General features: G+C 42.1%; 1 protein-coding gene across 2 annotated transcripts in view; it reads right to left on the bottom strand.

The window, feature by feature from the left end:
* slc25a21 (solute carrier family 25 member 21) overlaps positions 1-16,936 on the bottom strand; it is a 95,750-nt gene extending 78,814 nt beyond the window's left edge. Inside the window, exons 1-2 of one of the 2 annotated variants that reach the window (XM_030392420.1) lie at positions 16,647-16,936; positions 16,419-16,507 (exon numbers count right to left, since the gene is read on the bottom strand). In XM_030392420.1, coding sequence (XP_030248280.1) covers positions 16,419-16,488 — 70 coding nt within the window. In that variant the 5' untranslated portion in view covers positions 16,489-16,507; positions 16,647-16,936. Of the gene's footprint in view, positions 1-16,418; positions 16,508-16,640 lie in introns of both variants that reach the window. The other variant, XM_030392419.1, reaches the window with a different exon arrangement.
* Between the last annotated feature and the right edge of the window lie 3,469 nt (positions 16,937-20,405).

Below are 20,405 nucleotides of genomic sequence, written 5' to 3'. Positions count from 1 at the left end.
GCGATTCTCAGATGGAATGAACAAATGGATCAGAAGGAGGGCCGGAGAGCGCCAGAGCTTTCTCTCCCTCGCTCTCTCTTTTTTTTTTGTTCTCTTTCTGTCCCTCTGTGGCCGCTCCCAGATCTCTCCGCTCTCTCATTTTTCATCTTCTCCCCTCGGCTTGTCTTTTGTGTGGGCTCTTTTTTCGACGACCGCATCAGTTTGTCTGCGCTCTTTTGTAGACGAGGCAAGCCCGGCACTGATGGGCAAACAAGCTACATCCTGTAACACGGCCTTAAATCCAGCCTGAGTGCATGTTTATGCACTCGCTAATATCTAAACAATCCCAACTAGGGCTGATTATTTTAATCATTGTTTAGTCTGACTATGATTTTCTCAATTAATCAGTTAGTCTGTAAAATATCCACCGGACCAAAACTCAAACTCAAAAACAATTCAGTTTTTTTTTTTTTTTTTTTTTAATCATGGGAGACTTTCAGAAATCCAGTGAATATACACGCTTTAGAGGAAGAAGAATCCTGGGACTACATACCATACTGACATTTTTTCATATAATGTTCACATTACATGCTTGTGACTGACATTGTGAGGTGGAGTGGGCAGTGGTCAAGTTACAGGAGAGAGAATTGCCAAGCCAGTGGCCACAGTTCAAGTTTGTGTTTTAACATCTGTAAGCGTGACACCAATGGATATTTTTTAAAAGGAAAACTCGGTGACAATTTCAAAACATGTTTGTGGCGGCAAAAAAATATGATATTTTTTATGAAAAGTCGGGATGTCTCCCCCCTTGTTTGTGCTTGTTAACAGCCCAAACATGATCTTCTCCTCACTCTTACAAAGTGGTTTTTCTGCCCAACCCTACTGAGAGCATAAGTACAGTGTAAATACACAATCAAATAGAAAAATCTACCTAAATAAGCATAAAGCTGCTACATTAACAAATGTAAAGTGTCAACATGTGTCTGCCAACATTCATTATACTCAGATTTAAAGAAGCATAGCGCCATACAATTACCACTAAATGTAGTAAAGCTGCAACGACCTTTAAAAATCTGTGTCTCAGGGCTATGAGACAACTTAATGAATCTGAAGTTACGAATTAATCGCGTCATCATTTGGCTTACAGTCAAAGGGCGAGACGTACATGTCGCAATTTTGACATCTTCAGATCCGACTCGCAGTCCACGCCCAAAATGCATTCAGTTTACTACCATGTAAGGAAACAGCAAATTCTCTTCAAAAGTTGTCTTCTAGTAATCACCTACTCATTAATTATAATTTGTGCATAATTATATGTTTGAATTATTTCACTGGTGGTGATATACAGTAAGTATTCATGGTGTCGGTAGCGTGATGTCGAGGAATACAGTGGGAATAAATCTTGAACTTTACTGTGTTAACACTGACACTTTTGCAGATGTGCTCCTTCTCGTATAATGTCAACCAACTTAAAAACTAAACCAACATTTTTTTTTCCTTGCTTTCTGGGATTGCCACTGTGCATTTCCTCGTGTAAAAGACAAATGATTTGAATTGATCGAATGGACGTTGACGTGTATGGAAACTCTGATCTATGCGGTTTTCATAAAATGCAATATTAAGATTGCACTGCAGGTTAATGATTTGCCAAAATAAAAAAATGAAGCCACAGGAACCGCATTTGCTTTTCACATTCACATGTCCTCATTAGGTTGCAATTTATTTTTGTGCCAGCTTTTTGCACATGTGTGTAATAAGTTGGCATTATTATGCGGCTTGTGCGTGTTTATAGGGCCACACAAACATATTTGAGCCGCCTTAAAGAGACTGCAGAGAAAACCACCAACAAACTACCTCCTCCCTGATCCACTGTGGTGCTTACAGCGTGATGGAGCTGACTAAAGGATTTCATGCACCCGAGCGTGCCTAGCCGAGTACAGTAAATCACTCCCTCTGCCGACGGCGGCGGGAGAGCTGCTGCTGCTGCCGTTGCTGCTGCTGCTGCTGCTGCTGCTGCTGCTGCTGCTGCTGCTGCTGCTGCTGCGTTTTCAGGTGCTGTTCATCTGGCAGAGGTTTCAGAGGCTTGCCTCCAGAGAAAGAAAACAAACCCCTGATCCACTTCCCCACGAACGGCTCCCCGCAAGCCAGCCAGCGGCATCCAGGAGGCCGTCCAGCCGCTCCGGCCCCTCGGACCAGGATGTTTGGGTTAGAAAATGACTTTCCTACTCCCTCAGCCCCTTTCTCTAATTGCCCCGAGGGTAATTACCTTGTCTCCTCTCCACTTAAGAAAAACCGAGAGCTGTAGTGTTATTGTATCAAGTAGAAAGTAAAGTTTTAGGAGTAATATTTCTATAATCATTATTACAGATTTCAGAGTGCGGGTGATCATAAATATCAATAAACTATTAAAATAAAGCGAAGTGACAACTGAACGTACATACAGAATGACTCAAGGCGGCAATTAAATAATCCAAGATTTTTACTAACAAAACATTTCCTCAAGTAATCACAATAAAAACAACATCTGCAAAACCACAAGAGCCTGCGTATGATCACTCAAGACGTTTAAAGAAAAACCCACACACCATCAATTTAAAGTAGATTTTGAATATGATGGGGGGGCATAATGGCAGAGGCCTGCCTGAGTGTGTCACTCTGGCTTCCTCCTCCAGCCTGGGGACTGATAGATTGTTGCAGAGTGCAGATTCTCCCCTGGGTGCGATATATCAGGCCGCAACGCTCCAAGTACCATTATGAAACACACCCGAGAGTACCGCAATTCAGGAAAGACCAGAACACCAGTGGAGCTCTCGAAAAGATTTCTTCTTGTGCGGTACAGGCAGAGACAGAGGAAACTTTTTTTTTTTTTTTGGACTGATAATTCAACTCCAACTGTTACAAACCCGAGCAGCGCAAACTTGGAAACACAGAAAATTCAGGGGGAAGAAGTTAAAGGGGGAAAAAAAAAAAAAAGATCACCTGCTCTAAAAAGCAGCAGACGAGAGGGAAGCTTGAAAAGAGACAGGCCTTTGCTACAGTTATTGTTGGATTCACATTCTCCTTTTGAAGACGTCAACATCAGTGCCTCACTATGGAAACAGCTGGCCGCCTGTGTGTTCCTCCAGAGCTTCTGTGGGGATTTCTTATCGAGAAAGCATCTGTCAGAGCCTTCTGATTACAGAGCTGCCCAGCTGAGCGCTCGCCCCGTCGGACTGATAACTTAACCTTCCTCCGTCCCCGTTCCTCGGACGCTGCTCTCCCTTGCCGCCGAGCTGCTGTGCCGGCGCCCTGTGTGGTCTCCGTTCTACTAAAACGCATCTCAGTGTGAACCCTTGTTTCAAAACTCACACAGGCCATAGAAAACACAGCCCGTGTCCTATCTGAGTCATGATTTGGATCTCGGAGCGCAGGGGGATGAAACAATTTCAAGAATCAGTGTGCTGAATGAAAGCTTGGAGGCCTTTCAGGATAAATAACTCTCCGTACTGGTAATATTAACATTTCCAATGATACCTGCGGCAAATTCAACACAGATGTGCGGGGATTATCTCATATTTTGAGAGCTGTGCGTCTTGGTTAAGTGAAATCATTTGCGCATACATGTGAAAGGATCAGCAAAGTTATCCGTCTTCTTATTACCTTTAAGTCCATCCGCTGGGATCAGAACAAACTCTTAACTTGCTGCATCAAAGAGGCAGATTAAAAAAAAAAAAAAAGCAGCAGCGCGGCTCTCTCCTGCCCTCTAGTCTCTCCTCCTGAGTCATCATATTCATGACATATTTGGATCAGATCCTCCTCCAAAGGGTGAGACTTTTTAAATCCTCATTAAAAAGCAGCGCAAGGAATTACCGTTAACACTTGACATGCCTGTTATTCTGTCGTCTTTATTAACTAACATGCACATTTAAATGACAAAATTGCGATTCGTTGCCTTGATCGATCAATCAAGTAACCGGTGCAGCTCTGGAACACATTGCATCATTCTCAGGATGAACGCTAACACACTAACACAGTGCTCTTTTTTTTTTTTTCTTCCTCCAACCGCGCAGATTCCCTCACATCTCCATCCCTTCGCTCTTTATTCAAACAAACTGTACCTCTCACTGTTCTTTACGAGCTCTTTCCAGACCCTGACATTTGCGTCTGCTTCGATTTTTTTTTTTTTCTTGCAGGACTCCTTGATTTCAGGATGATAATGAAATGGTAAACAGATTCCAAACATGACCTTTAATTTTTTTTTTTTTTTTTTAAGTTTCTCATTATCAAATTTTTTCCTCGTGCCCTGCCAGCGTCCTTCTTTCTCTTAAGTGTGTCATCCCTCCAACCACTCTAGATCAGAAATAATACAAAGTGTCTATAAATTTGAACTTCCCTAAATTAAAGCCTTGCCCCGGGACGTGCGCTCGCACGGCCACCAGGCACGGGATATTTCCTCCCAAACGACACAAATTGGCCCGTGAGCACAACAAATTACATTATGATTACTGCACTGGCCCAAATGCTGTTCATCTTGATAGAGTTAACCCAAAGTGGGCAGGCCCGTCTCCCAACTACAAGGCTAAAAGGGGAGGAAGAATTACAGTTTTTGGCCGAGGCTTACTGTAAAAACCTGTGTTGTAAATTTCCAGCTCATCCAGAGAATCACAGGGCGCACAAAGCACGCACACACACACACGCACGCACGCACACACAAATACACGGCCATGTAATTCGGGGTTTTTAGTTTGTCCGGTTTTGTTTTTGTTTTTTTGACAGTACTTATTATGTTTATTTATATTGCAGCGCTTACAGCAGGAGCACCGAGGGTTTGTAATTACTGTATCTGAACTCTTGAATCGTGTATCGAATTCAGTTGAAATAACATGAGGTTTTGTCTTGGCCCGCGACCCGTTCGCGAAGATTTCCTGTAACAAAACAAAAACTATTAAACAAGAGATCAAAAACCGGTGAGCCTGAAAAATCAGCATTAGGGAGGCATCCAGTGGTTGCTCCTACCGCAGTGCAGAGGGCCCATATGTCTGACCTACTGCCGACTGTGGCTACGAGCTGCAGGGCAGGAGGTTAAATGCCCAATTCGAGACTTTTCAACACACATGTCAATGTCGATGAGGAACAAGGTGGTGGAGGATAAACAGCGGCCATGTTGCCGCTCTTAAGGTTCAGTCAAAACTTGTGGAAACTTCCATTTTTTGCGATTGTTTTAAAGCAATAAATACGAGAACGTCCGGGATGACAGACAGTAGCTCTCCACAGGAAGAGCTCGTCCCTCTCCTGTGACTTAATTAGGAGGTTCAGGACAGCGCCGGGCTCAAAAATATACACATATTCGGAAAAACATAATCCAGACATATGCAGGACACACACACACACACACACATACACACGCTTAAATATACCCAGTTCCCTTAGATGCATGCGCACGCACGCCTAGCACAAAAACACACCCAATTATGTCCCAATTTCCCGGCATAAATTTCTCACTCGGGTGCACACACACACGCAAAAGACAACAAACAAACAAACAAACGCGCACGCTTGACCATGTTTCGTGGCATGAAAAAAGTCGCCCACGCACGCAGCCATCTTTCCTTCGCACGAATACATAACCCGGGCGCACCGAAAAACACCACACACACACGCAGTACGATCTCACAACTGTAAACTTTCATTATCGTGCAGGGTCACTCTCTCTTTGCCCCTTGACTACTTAGTCTAAGTGCTCAATTAAGCATAGCTTGTTTTGCTGATTTCCCTCCCAGTTTTATTATTGTTGCCATGTGCTGCACGATGTCCGCCTTCACTTTTCACTTCCCCACTGCCACGGAGCTTTTGAGTGATCTCAGCTCGCTTTGCTCCGCGCCGGCCCTCCACCCATGTTTCAGCATGCGAATAAACCCCCTTTTTTCCCGCGCACACGTCGTAACGACTCGAACCGCTGGTGAGGTGTCATGCGGCGAGATCATCTTGTTTGCAGTATGAAATCATGCCGCGATGTGATGAAAATAGTCTAAAAATCAGCTCCCTCGCAGCGCAGCGGTCCTGGTTTTAATAATTGGTACTTCCAAATCGGAGGCAATGATGCAGAGAAAGTCTTCCATGTTGAGCAATCATAATTATCTGACTGAATCCGCTCGTACCATAACAGTATAATTATTATTATTATTCTAGGAGCTCGCATGTATGATAAATGCCCTGTGTGTGCGTTGACATGCCTGACCGTGATATTCACCAAAGGCTGTTTATTCGAAGAAGTTCTGACCTGCCAGGACAACTGTAAATTACTAATGAAAATGGACCACCATGCTGCTCCGATTCACACACTAAACCATCACTGAATCATAGTTCTTACCAGTTATAATTAACTCATTGAAAGCCAGCATGTAAAAGTATTCTTCTTAAATATAACTGTTTTTCTACTGTCCATTTGTGACCAGTTGGACCCACATTATGTAACCTTACATAGTGTTGAAATGTAACTAAGTAGATTTACTCAAGAGCTGTACTTCAATGCAATATCCATGTATGTGTATTTTACTCAAGTTTTTCCATTTTCTGCTACTTCATACTTCCACTCCACCACATTTTGGAGGTAAATATTGTACTTTTTACCACATTTATTTGAGAACTTCAGTTACTGGTTACTTTGCAGATTGCACGTTCCATTTGAGCCAAAGCAGTGCACTGTCAAAAGGGATTTATTTGATGTGCAAAGAGATAAAGGTGCACAATGCAGTTGTGGGGAAGAACTTTTAAATCAGAAAATAACGCTATTATATTAATTGACTTTCTTTATATTTGCAGGGCCCTTCTATGTTGCCCCTTTCCTACATTCATGGGACCTTATTACACTCTGAGGACAGCTTGTTTATTCAGTTATCGAAATATATCAAGCGAATATTTCTGATAAATATTTGTAAGCTTGTATTATTACCTTGTTAATAAAGTAAATGTTACCTTTCGGAGTTTGAATTTCTTTTCCAAAACAACATAGTGTGCCTGTAAGAAAGATAAATCAAGCGGTTGTTTATTGGAAAGTCACAAAGGATGAAGATAAACCTTTACAATTTCTCACTAAATCGTTTATTAAGCGTTTCATTGTTTATTAACATTAAAATAACTATTTCCTAATGTTTAATTAACTCTAAATGTACCATTTATTAATAATGTTATTAGAAAGTGTGACCTATTAATGTCCTATTATACTTTACGCAATAATGATGCAGCAGTGTGTCACCTAAACTCACTGGGCTGGCTTCCTTGACCAACAACAGCTGTAGCTGTGTGCTGCGTCCTTGGCTGAGCACATTTCAACAGAGGAGCCTCCTGCTCTCCCCACCGGCCGGCCTCCTCTGGGCCGCCGAAACTCCGCCAAGTGAACCGCTTTTCATAAATCACGTCATTAAGATAACGTCGAGAGGGCGAGAGGGGCTCATACATCACATTACAGACCCTCAGCTGGGACACACTGCTTCTTATTTTCTGTCCAGACTCCGAGTGCGGTTCTGCTTTTAGTCTTAAATCAGAATGAACGTCAACACAAACAAACACGCCGGTTAAAAAAAAAAAAAAAAAAAGCCAAATTTACAGCTAAGGAACTGTAAGGATTCAGGATTCAGTTACCTTTCTCTGTGCTCACTGCGTCCAAAAATGTGACAGAGACAGATCTGAGTCCCGGTCTGAGCTAATTTCGCTGAGAATTGATGGCACTTGTCAAATCAGGATGATTCACATGCAGCCCGAAGCCTGAGAGGCCTCACCTGTAGACACAGCTGAACCTGAGACGCAGTCAAATAAAGACATGTTTTTGATTTTGCTGCTGGCATTACATAAGCGGGGGGGAAAAAAAAAAACTGGATTTAATAGATACATCAAGGAGGCCATGCCATCATGCAGAGTCTTGATGTCTGCTGTAATGGTCCTGCTTTTTCTTTTTATATAAACAAAAATAGTTTGTTTTTTTTACATGTAATAGTTTCTGGGCTATAAGACAGACACTGCTGATTTAACAGGCAGCCATTAGAGACTTCTTGTTTGACTCTATCCGACCTGGATGACTGAGAATCTTCGTAGGCATATTGCTGTCAAAACGCAGTCATTAGCCACGCTGATTGTAGCGCAGGAAGTCAGCCAAATGGCACACGACCGACCGCCGGAGTCTTTTAAAGACAGCATGAGCTGAGGTTACTAACATCTGTCCCTGACGAAAAAATCCCCGACATGCTCCCCTGGGCCTGCTGATAATGTGTGTTTAGTGCACATTAGCAGCGTGCCAATGGCATTTCTGCTGCATGACATATTATTGATCAGGGATTTTGCAGAGAAAGATCTTTGATACAACTAATTATAATAATATTTTTGTGGGGCAAAATGGAAAGTGGCTAAAGTAGAACCCTCTTGCCTGATAAAATATAATTTAATCTAATTCGAGATAAATAATTCAGGCCTAATTATTCAATCATGATCGCACAAATTGCATTATTTAATCACCATTATAATTATGAGCTAAAAAAAACCTGTGATTATGCAATGACGGGTAAAATACAATTAGTTTAATGTTGTCAAGATTATGAGATAAAAGTAATTATGAGCTAAAAAAAAGTCACGAGTTATTAATAGAAAGTACAAATTATGATAAAAAGTCATAATTATGAGATAAAAAGGTCACATTTATCCCATCATTATGCTTTTTCCCCCCTCATAATTATGATTTACCATGGGATTTTTCCTTTTTTTTTTTAAATCATGGCAAACTTTTCATCAGTTGTGTTTCTTTAACTGGCAGAAAATGACTTTCCCTAAGTTTTAGATTTGAAGGCACATTAATTAGACCACCGTCAGACTTGCCTGTTCACATTCAGCTGATTTCTTATGACATTAGCCGAGGACGGTAATTACTCGACGGAGATAATAAATCTTGTGTGTTTGTTTTTGGAAATGTTGTAATTTTTCCTTATTAAATGAGGGGTTTACTTTAATTATTGCCTGCGCACCCTGCAGCGTGCAATCTATCCTTAGAGAAACACGAGGGGGAAATTCGCTCAAGTGTCTATAAAGAAATCGATACTTCAAATAATCAATGCGGCTCGCTCCAATGTTTACAAGCTTGTCAGAAATGCTGCCTTTCATGGTACATCCAGGTCTGGATCTGAGGCGGACACGTGTAAAGAGAAGCATTGAGAACAAAAGACAGATGTGTCCGGTTAAGTAGCCATTCTTCAGCACTATCATGGCTCATTTTAAACAAGCCATCCACGACCCCCGCGCATGTGGACATCTGTCTGTCAAGGGATGGAACAGAAAATGTTAATGTGTGCCGTTTAATGCGAGCCAAAGCACACATTAAAATATGAAGGACGTGAGGTCGGCGTGCCCTCCCAGACTGAGACACAAAAAGTGGAAAAAAAAAAAAAAAAAAGAGAGAGAGAGAGAGAGAAAGAGAGAGAGATGGGAGGCAGATTTAGAGGAACAGGCACCCCCATCCAGAATCAACATTGCTTCAAACATGAGGTCATCTAAACATCTGTCTACAACATGTCCACCGGGAGTTCAATCAAAGCCCCAGTGAAACATGTACAATTGTTTCTGGAAATAAATATTAGGCCTAATTCGGCTGTGATTGGTGCAGCCACTAGAAGATAAAAAACACTCACGGCAGCCTCTGTCAGTGGATCACTCTCACACACGCACACGCACACGCGCACACACACACACACACAAAGTTTGACTTTATTTATTTGATTCCCCCCTCTCCTCCTTTTTCCTCCTCTTCCTTCATTTAGCCTAAGTGGCTTTATTTGTTCTTTCCCCGACTGATTTCAGGTTCACTGTTTAAAACCAATTAAATCAGGAGGGTCTGAGCGAGGCTCTGACAGTCTGGAGGGAGAGCCGCAGTAATCACGCGCGGGGGCGTCTGTCTCATGTCGTCACAGTCCATTTGCTGGAGACGGATCGATTTACTCATGGAGTTTAAAAAACGCATCCACCAAGGAAATAACAAAGGACTTAGAGAAAACATTACAGCAGCGAGCATGAAACTAGATAGATTTCCTTCTTTTTTTAATTCTGTATTTGGTTTACTGTGTATTTAATCATTATGACATTATTATTTTCAGGACATTTTTTTCTGCGTCCTGCCTCCATCTGCTCATTCATAAAGAAAACATAATTTACATTTTTTTAATTTGAGTTCAGTTACAAATCCTCGTAAGCTGAACTGAAGAGCGCCCGATGCAACGCTGTCTCCCCGTAACCAAAAGTTTAGACTGAGACTCAACCGCTAAAAATGTTGGAATGTCCCTTTACCATGACAACAGATACAGTATGCATATACTACCCCCTTGTGGACAAAAGTAGAAAGGCTGTTAATGTATGACTTACAGGTCACTACCCACTCGCTCATCTACACGATGAAGTGAATTGGAACATTTAAATGATTGCTGCACAACCATGTTGAATTTATTGGAAATGCACAAAACGCCAGCAAACACACATGTGACACAAGTCATTTGGTCCGAGCCTCAAGCAGGTCCCATGTGAATTTGTCTTGAATGTAATCAAACAAAATAAATTCCTTTATTTATTCATTATCTTTTTAAATTTACATTTTAACAAACACTGGAAATGAGGATGCAAATTTGTGTCCAAACCATTCATTACACATCTGGTGAACCTCCTTTACATGAACTACGTGACTCTGTGTATGGTGTTGTACATCATGTCAAATACATTGCGGGTGAGAGCGCTGTCCTAATTTGCAGCACCGAGGAGGACAAGTGTCTTAAATTTCCCAGCTTCAAATCGTCTTATAATTATCTTGAGGTTGGTAAAAAGGTTAGACATCTTGGACTTGTTATCACAGAACAAATGACAGATGATGATGACATTTATGGGCAGCGCCGCAAGATGTATGCACAAGCAATAAACACGCTCTCACGCTAGTTATGTGTGCAGATGGAGTGAAGATGTCTCTGTTCAGAGCGTACTGTAAACCACTTTACAGCACGGTCAGACAAAAAAGGAAAAGATTATAGATGGTGAGTGTGAGTGAAATGTCTGTGGCTGCAGGAGTCCATACTTTCCAAGTTGCTTTAAGAAATATCATGCATGGATTTATTTTCCATCTTCATGTGTCTGAAAACTAAAATTATGTGTGTTTAATCAAAGATAAGGTTTAGCACTACGCCCTACCAATCCCTATATGTATTGTAACTTATTCTATGGGGTGTTGCGTTCTTTATCTGGACCCTGACTCTGTAATAGAGTTTGAATTGAATAAACAGCATGTCACCCATTAGAGGGAATATTATCAAAAAGGTTGTGCGACTATTTGTCTTTCCAATTAGTCCTTCAGCTCTTTACACACAGTAAAAAGGTCCTGCTAATATCACAAAATAAACACTCTGTAATACACCTGGCACTCAACACAGAGGTAAACATGCACTGACGCACCGCAAAAGGCCAAACTGTGTCCAGATTACCTGACTGCAAACAAAACGCAGCTTTCTTCCCCTTTAATTTACATTTAACGTACAGGCCCGACGACCGGCTCGCACATAAATTAACACCGGTCCGTCTCCATCCTCGTTAACACTGACTCGGGATGTAGAAAAAAAAAATCTGTGGAGTGGAGGTATAGAGGGAAGGTGAGGAGAAACACAGAGGTCATTCTGCTCAGCGGGTTAGAACGCCTGTCCCATCGCTCTGGGTGAGGACAGACGAACGGAGGCTGAGGACAGCGGGCTGTCACACCCAGGGGGCTCGTGAGGTGTGAGTACGTGACACCTTGTTTCTCGTAAAAACATCACCGGAGACAAGTAGCACCCAGACTACTGCGTGATGAGTTGACAGCATGAAAAGGGCTGTTCATTGCCAACTGGCTTGAAAGTCAACTGAAGTTCATACGGCCCACTAGGAGTGGCCGACATGGCCTTAAAAAAAAATACTGCAGTATTATTGAGCTATATCAGTGTACACAATATTTTTTTAAAAATATTTTGAAATCTCTGCAAAAGCACAAATATCCAAATATGTTTTAAACAAATGCATCAACATTGCAATAATACTGTTCGTATGAATATTGGTACTTTCACAAAATATCAACACGGTGGCATTTTTTTTTTTTCCTTTTTACAAATAAACACCAGGATATAATAATTAAGAAGCTACAGGCAAGAATTAAAAGAAGTAGAACAGTCTGGTTCAGAAGAATGCATCGCTTTACTGTAATACAGCATTTAACAACAGGAAAATACAAAACTTGTGCCATATTACAGTATGGCTAACCCTAACCCCTATCCCTAACCCTAACCCAATATCTAAATCTATGACGGTATATAGGCTCATGGTTTTTCTAATATCGCTGTGATGTTTTTGCGTCTTGAACACCAATACAACAGTTCATTTAACAACATTAAACACATGTTACAAAAGGAAACTTTCTCCCATATACGCGTTTTTCTGTCAACTGCACTCCTGGCCCAAAGTGTGTGTGTTGGTTTTGGTTGCAGTGGAGCCAGAACACAGCATGTACCACATTTGGGAACCGCTGCAAGTTCCTTCTAAAATGAACAAAGGTGTGACAGCAAAGTGCTGGAGAAAATGAGGTAAATATCAGACTTTTGGAACAAAACGCCGATCATTCCACTGTAAAACACCTGGAATATGCTGCACCAACTGTTTAGAGAAACTTTTGACATTGTGTGATTTCTTTTGGAGCTGTAAAAAAAGATTACATCATTGACTTTAAGAGCATGAGAGAGACGTGGCAACTTCGCACCTGGTGTCGCACACATTTCTACTGGCTGTAGTGCGGATTAAAAGTCCATCACTGCAAAGTTTGGTTCAGGAGCCATCAGTTGAAGTAATACAGGACCTCTAACAACCTCTGCCAGCCGCCAGAGGAACTGCAACAACAGTGACACACCAGCTGAGACACCCCTTTAACCCTTTGATAGCAGGCTGCAAGAAACAGGCACATTTTTCACAAAAGTCAAGCAAGCTCATGATGGGAAAAGTTACGGAGGAGAAGCGCAACACTGGGCTTTAATTAAAGCAAAGTCATCGGCTGAAAAATCTGCCTGCGCACTGAGCAGAAAGGAAGAGAACATGGTGTACTTTTGGCCTCAAACCCGGAGATTTCCCAACGCATTTAACGAGTCACTTTAACTTTTTATGGTCATTCTGTGCGATGGTGAAATAACAAGACACTTTCAGCCTCTTTAACGGTTTTTTATAGTGAAATTTGCATATTTAAAACCAAACTACATCACTAACAATACTCCTATAATGATGTCAAAAAGGGAATACAGCGTGATTGGCATCTGTAAATTAAAAGGTTCACATTGTGTTATTATGATTGCTGAATATGAAAATAGCACATCCCAAAGTTAGAAAGACGATGCTTGTTCACTGGAAGATTAAAAAAAAAAAAAAAAAAAAAAAAAAAAAAACACCCTTCTGTTCTGATCAAGTCGGTGAGCGAGCGCAGAAACAACAGCAAGAACACAAACATGAGGAAAGAGTTCTGCGGTCCTTATTGTTTACAGCTGTTGGCCTCGTTGAGGAAAAAACAAAAGCTGACACCACGAAGAAGACGAGAGGGAGAGTCTGCACTCATTCCGAATAATCCATCTCGCTCACGCTCGCTCCACTGTTACTTGTTCACAAATAAGTAAAAGAACACATCACATTTTGTTCGTTTAAACATTTTGACGCGGGGCTGGCACAAATAGGCATCGCAGCAGCTGTGTGCCTTACAAATGAAGAACAGAACATGATGAGTTACCAAGTATGAGAGAATAAGAACTTGTTTCTATGTTTCAGTAAACCACCACGTCAAGGTCCCAAGTTAGATACGGCGTTGTAAGCGTGACACCGCTGCATAATTTTAAGGAGACCTCGCGACAGCTGCGTCTGTGGCGACAGAACTGGGTGAATTTTTAACGGGAGGTTGGGACATCTCCAGCTGTGTGTTTGTGGTGACCGAAACAGGTATTTTGAGCGAAAAACACGATCTTTTCCCAACCCTAAAACACATCGTTTTGTGGCTGCAGGTCGAGATGGCGTTGAAACATTTGTAAGGGCGACACCACTGGATATTTTTAGGGGGAACGATTTCCAGCTGTGTGTTATGGGGCGACAAAAAATCTTTCTTCTCACCAAGTGGTTTTCATGCCTTAACCTAACCGAGCCATGAACTCAGCATTGTCACAACACAATTTAGAATTTGACAAATGAATCTAAAGAAACGTGAAGCTGCGAGGTACGGTAAAGTTTCAGACACATCCACGGTTTGCAGGGATGCACATGGCCAACATTTCCTCTGGTGTCCTGCGACATTTCTGGCCTTTCATTCCACAAATGACACACGACCACCATTCCTGAGCTGCTGGTCACTGAGCTGCACATGCAGAGTGGAGGACCGAGGTTACATTTTAACAGAAGCAGTTCACGAGGGGTGAATTATTACACGTTCAATCACACTATCATTCACTATCAATGCCGCCTGCTGAGACGACCTTCCACACCCGAAGAACCTCTGACGACAACAGAAAGATTCCTACTGGCAACTGCATGTCTCCGAAGTGCAAAATGAAAACTACGTTATCCAAAATGCACCTTTTAGAACGACTTCACCCACTTGTTTGCAAAGATTTAACGAATGTAAAATGATTAACCATCCAGGGTTCTCCCCAGAGAACCACGGACGTACGGACAGCCGGTCATCAACTCCGTCAGCCGGGGGACGGACGGACGCTCATCGCCGTCAGCCGGGAGCTCCTAGCCGTCAACCGGGGGACGGCGGACGGACGGACGGACGCTTGACACTGTCACGCGCGGAGTATAGCGGCGCTGACCGAGCGGTAGAGCGGCGCAGCGCCGCTGTTCCACCGTCTGGGGAGAACCCTGCCATCAGTCTCGACCTTGGTTTTGCATACTCCTTTACAGAACATGCACGATAAGAGAGTTGACTGTCTTTTCATACAATAAAAACCCTGCCGCTGACGCCATTTTCTGACTGCAACTGATATTTTTAAATGAGACCTGCACAGCACAGACTGAATAATAATGCAATCTACCTGCGTGCCCAAACTCTTTCAAACCATTTGTTGTTTCGCAATAATGGCTTGGGCGTGAATCGTTAGACGGGCCATTTTTTTTTGGCTCAACTATATTATAATCATTGTGGCATAATTACTGTTCACCAGGTGTGATCACTGACAGGAGGACTATCTCTGGCGCTGTCACCAAAACTTGATTGGAAGTAAATTATAACCTCCTTTTTTAAGAGAAGCGTTCGTTCGTGTGTTTTTCCATCTCCAACAACACCCATGTGACGTCCCCCACGAGTCTTATTATGAAAGCCAGACTAAGCTGTTAATTACACCGAGTGAATGACGAACACTTTATCACGCAGTCCCTCCTCCACTGCATCTCTGATCGAGGGGAAAATTTCAGGATATTCTTGTGAGGCTCTAAGGACAGAATGTGCCATCAGCCCCTCGAGGCAAACTGTTATTTGTGATCTCGACTTGCCAACCTAACTCCTCTCGCTGTCTTTGCTTTGCCCTTTTTTTTTTTTCAACGTGTCAGCTGAGGTTATGCAACATAAAGCCACTCACTACAGACGATGGGAGGAGGAACAGAGGAGATTGTGTGACTCCTGCTCGCTTTCAGGCTGGACTCAAAGGAAACCTAAAAAGCTTTTTTAAAGCTTGTGTTTAGATTTCTTAGTTGGACACCGCACGTGGTTTGTCTGTAGCCCAGTCACCATCAAGCCCAATTTGTGTCCTAAGCACTCTGTACTGCATCTAAGTCCATGATTTGTATTCGACTGGACTGCAATTACACTAAAGATGTTTGCACTCATGATTAACTACATCCACAAAGCGTTTTTATTACTTACAGTGAGTTTGCAACCTATTGCTCACATGTATTCAGGTTATTATCGTATTGAAGCTGCAGGTTAAAATGTTAATTCAACATAATTTTGGTTGAAGTAATTTAGGAATATTTCCTTTAAAGTTTCGTCTCTGCGCGCTGCACTGATGACACTCCCTCTTTTCTGTTTTGGACACGTTTACGCATGCGCTCATCCGACGCTTCCACGAACACCCGTAAGCATCGAGCACACGTGGAGTATGAGAACTATCTCGAGAACACACGCGTGATCTTTGGCCAGGAGAGTCCCAGATCCTGCGCGGAAGACTTTAATTATTCGGTTGTCGATTAAAGACGCTTAAGCGACTGCAGCCGCATTCGGGAACAGGTTTTAATGGCGAGATAAACGGGAACGACGACGTCACTGCGTTTACGTTTCACCGACAACTCCGTGTGCTCGTGTCGCTACTAACATTTAGCAGCATGCACGCGCTACAAAGTATTGCGTAATCCGCTTCGAGCGTCTCAAACAGCTGAAGTGAGACAATTGTCGGACTCACCGGCGGATCCACCGGCGATAATCTGATGGGAAGCCTCCCGGAGCATGCCCTGCGGCTTTTTGGCTGTCATTTTCGTTTCCTGGTTTCCTAAAAAAAAAAAGGAAACAGCAAACACACGGGAGAGAAGAAAAACAGCCACAAGTTATGCACACGCGCGGTCCGTAAACATGTCATAATGTTCCGTAACAGCGAGCCTCGGTGCTGGTGAGCAGCCAGCCCTACCTGTCTGTCTGTCTGTCTGTTTGTCCGTCTCTCCCCCGGCCGGGCTGTGAGCTCTGTCCCCTCGGCTGTGTCTCTCGTCCCGCGGTTAGCTCGGCAGTTAGCGACAGGCAGCCCACGCTGGAAGGAGCGCACCACTGATATCTCTCCGAGTGCTCCCAGGCTAGGCTAGGCTAAGCTAATATGGATTCAATTACCACCGCAAAGCTGCTGTTTCGCATTTACCCTCCCCGCTGCCTCACAGCCACGACGTGTTTTCTAAATAGCAAAATGATAAAATGGATGAAACCCTGACCCCCCCACACACACCCCCCTCACCTCAAGTGGTCGATACGAGGCAAACAACCACATGATGAGCACAAAGTTCATTTAATTTCCCATACAGGTGAAGTTATAGCTTTGCTGCACTGATGCTCACAATGCACATTATACATTTGTGCATTGTTTTGACAGCTTGGTTAAACTGTATTTAGTGTAATGCATTGATAATAAACACAGTACAGGCGACTGTCCAGAGGGAAGGGGAGGGATTATTCCCATGTCTCTGCAGGTTTCTGCATGTCTGATTCATCAAATGACACTCCTCCCAGAATCACGTCTGCTGGGAAAATCAACCTCAAAAGCCCAGGATGTGTGATGTGCACCGCAGTTTGTAAGTCTTAAATAATAATAAAAAAAAAGAGTCATTATTGATTGTTTTGTCAGTTAATCGCTTGATATGTCAGAAAATTAGAGCAAGATTGATACTGGATTTTAGTGGCCCACACCGGAAATTCCACTATCGATATGTCATCGATCTTCTTACACAGGCTACACATCTTTTTGCAAAGATCCTTTAATATGGTTATTGAACGCTACAATTATGATTTTTTTTTTTTTTTTTTGGCCTTAATATGGCTTCATTGATAGAACAGCTGAAGATATGACAGGAAACAGGATAAGAGAGAGGGGGGGGGTGACACGCAGCAAAGGGCCCCACACCCGGACTGGAACCCAGGGCTGCTGTAGCAAGGACAAAGTCTCTGTACTTTAGACGTCCGCTCTACCATCTGAGCTAAATGGCTTTTGTTGTCTAGTTAACGACTGCACAGTTGATGCTAATATGCTTCAGCAACACTGTACCGTATTTAATCATGCCACCAAAGCCACTTTAATTGAATTGAGAGATCAAATATCGAATGACAATGGAGATTTTATATCACAGGTCCAAAACATATCATGTAGGACAATTACAAGAATCTGAACATGAATCGTCAAAGAGGTGGTATTTGCCCTTGAGCAAAGTTTCTAAGAATGACCTGCAGGTTGCAGGTTTGCATAATAGACACACAGGAGGCCCCTCACAGCACACACAGCCACAGCCCCCGGTCTCACCCTGGCTTATTTATGTGAATCTCGTGTTTTAAAGGCATCCTAGAATCCTGCGCTCCAACAGTCAAATTACATCTTCAGAGAGGTTTAAAGTTGGGATGTCACTGTCGGGTTTACTGCGATGTCTAACGGGTTTTACTCTAATTGCTTAAACACCATGTAGGGCACACAGTGTTCTGCTCTGACATGTAACGTCACAAACCTGTTATGTGAAAGTGGTGTTTCAGAGAGTTTTTTTTTACCTGTTTACAGTAGACAAAAGTAGCTGTAATACGGCATGACAACAGGAAGTGGAACAAACAGTTTACAGGTGATAATGAAAGGGGCAGCATACCTGCAAATAAAAATTACAGATTTTATGTCGGAGGTTCAGAGCTTTAGCAGGGTCGGTGAAGTTATGATGAAGACAACAGGCCCTGACCCAGACATTACCAAAGACTGGGGTAAAAACATTTGCTATAGACGATCAATTAAATTGTAACCAGAGTGGCATTAAGTAGAGCTCATAGCTACACCAAGCCAGAGCTGTCCCCTTAATTCAACCAAGCCTAATCCAATATCTAATAAAACATATTTAAATCCAGAAAATAAGAAAAACATTCCTGGATCCGTCCCTTTATCTGGATCCACACCTAAAGTTAATGCGGTATATTCTAGGCTGAGACCCATCCTCCATCCAAGTTTCATAGAAGTTTGTTCAGTACTTTCTGCTTCCCCATTACATTTAACTACCAGCCGTGGTTACAGTTACTTTTTCAATGAAAAAACATATTATATGCTTATTTGCAATACTAATCTGCCCAGTCACATCTAAAAGTGGCTCCACGTGGACAAGGATGCAACAGTAGAAGGCTACTACATGGATTTGTGACAGATGAAATTGGAATAATATGTTGAGTCCAGACTTCTACTTTTACTTTCCATTTTTTAGACTATTTCTTCTTTTACTTAAGTAAATAATCTGAGTGATAGTTCCACCACTGCTACACTATTTCAAAGCTCTGATTGTTTCCCTTTTCTCTTATATTGTACTTATTCTCTGCTACATTTCTGAGGGGAACATTGAACTTTTTATCTGGTAGTTATAGGTACTTGACAGATTACGATTTTTTTATACAGAGCGTGGTCAACATTTAAAATATGATGATTTGTTATAGACTAAAATGTGATGTTGTTAAAATCCATTTCACCTCAACCAACTACAACAGGTAAGTGTTGCTTACATTTTATTGCATATGTAGTAATAATCCAGTAATGTTTATATGATGGCATAACACACTACTTTCTAAAAAGAGTATTTTTTATTTTTGATACATTTTAACATTCAGCTGGTATTGATAATTTTACTTTTGGGCATTTTCTGTAAGATTAAACTGATTATCTTTAGGGTGGGATAAATAACAAGAGTTTCAATTTGTGCCTTTATAAAAAAAAAAATCACTATTTACTCATATTTGTAGAGAAATTCACTTATAGTTTATAAGAAAATAAATGTCAGATTACTTAATCTCTGTTTGCAGCCTACATATCACAACCACGTTTGTCTCATGAAAGAAAAGATGCTTGCAAATTTCTTTCTGGGAGAAGCAATCACATGCTCATGTGAAATAACACAAGGCTCCTTATGATTTAAAAATAAGCTTTACACTTTGCACATACATCCGTTTATATTCTGGCTGTGTGTTATTTTATTGAATCCTGCTTCTTTCATAATTCATATTAACATTCGTAATGACACAGTCGCCCAGTAAAAAAATGCTATTCAGGGGTTTACAGTGAGGGAAACAAAACCTCCATCCATCCAACAACACTGGAATCTTTTACTTTAAATGCAGTTTGATTTAAACTCTTGTAAAGCACGCGGCCCGAGCTGCTTTGCACCGCGGAAAAATTAGACAAGTTATTTTCTTTTTTGATGAGCAATGAAGGCATGCAGAAATTCAGCAGTGAGCCTTATAACGAGCATTCTCGTTCTGTGTAAGAGCAGCTGTGGGAACAACAAGGGCTTCAGACCAGCCATAAAAATGTGGGATTTACAGCATATATTTGGCAGAAGAACGCCATTACCACTTTGACCCCCTTGGATGAGAAAAAGCAGAACAGCTTCCACTCGTACAACCTCGACTCCAGCGAAACATGTAGACTGGGCAGGCTGTGTACGACCAGCACACAGCCTAAGTGTATACTTTATGGATTTGTCGAATGAGAGAGGACGTTTTTTTTTTTTAGAAAAACAGTTTGTTGAACTTTTTTTCTACAAGGCGCTTCGACTCAAATGTCGAAGTTTGTTACCGTTGGGCGAACCCTGAGCGGCAGAAAGTGTCAATGAAAGTTTGTGCAGAGAACAGGCCAAAACATCTCACTGATGCATTCGAGAACAGACATAACATCGGTACT

The sequence above is a fragment of the Sparus aurata genome, chromosome 16, assembly GCF_900880675.1.
Source record: "Sparus aurata chromosome 16, fSpaAur1.1, whole genome shotgun sequence".
NCBI classification, from domain to species: Eukaryota; Metazoa; Chordata; class Actinopteri; order Spariformes; family Sparidae; genus Sparus; species Sparus aurata.
Note: the sequence above shows the minus strand (reverse complement) of the source record. Positions and strands in the feature narration are given on the sequence as shown.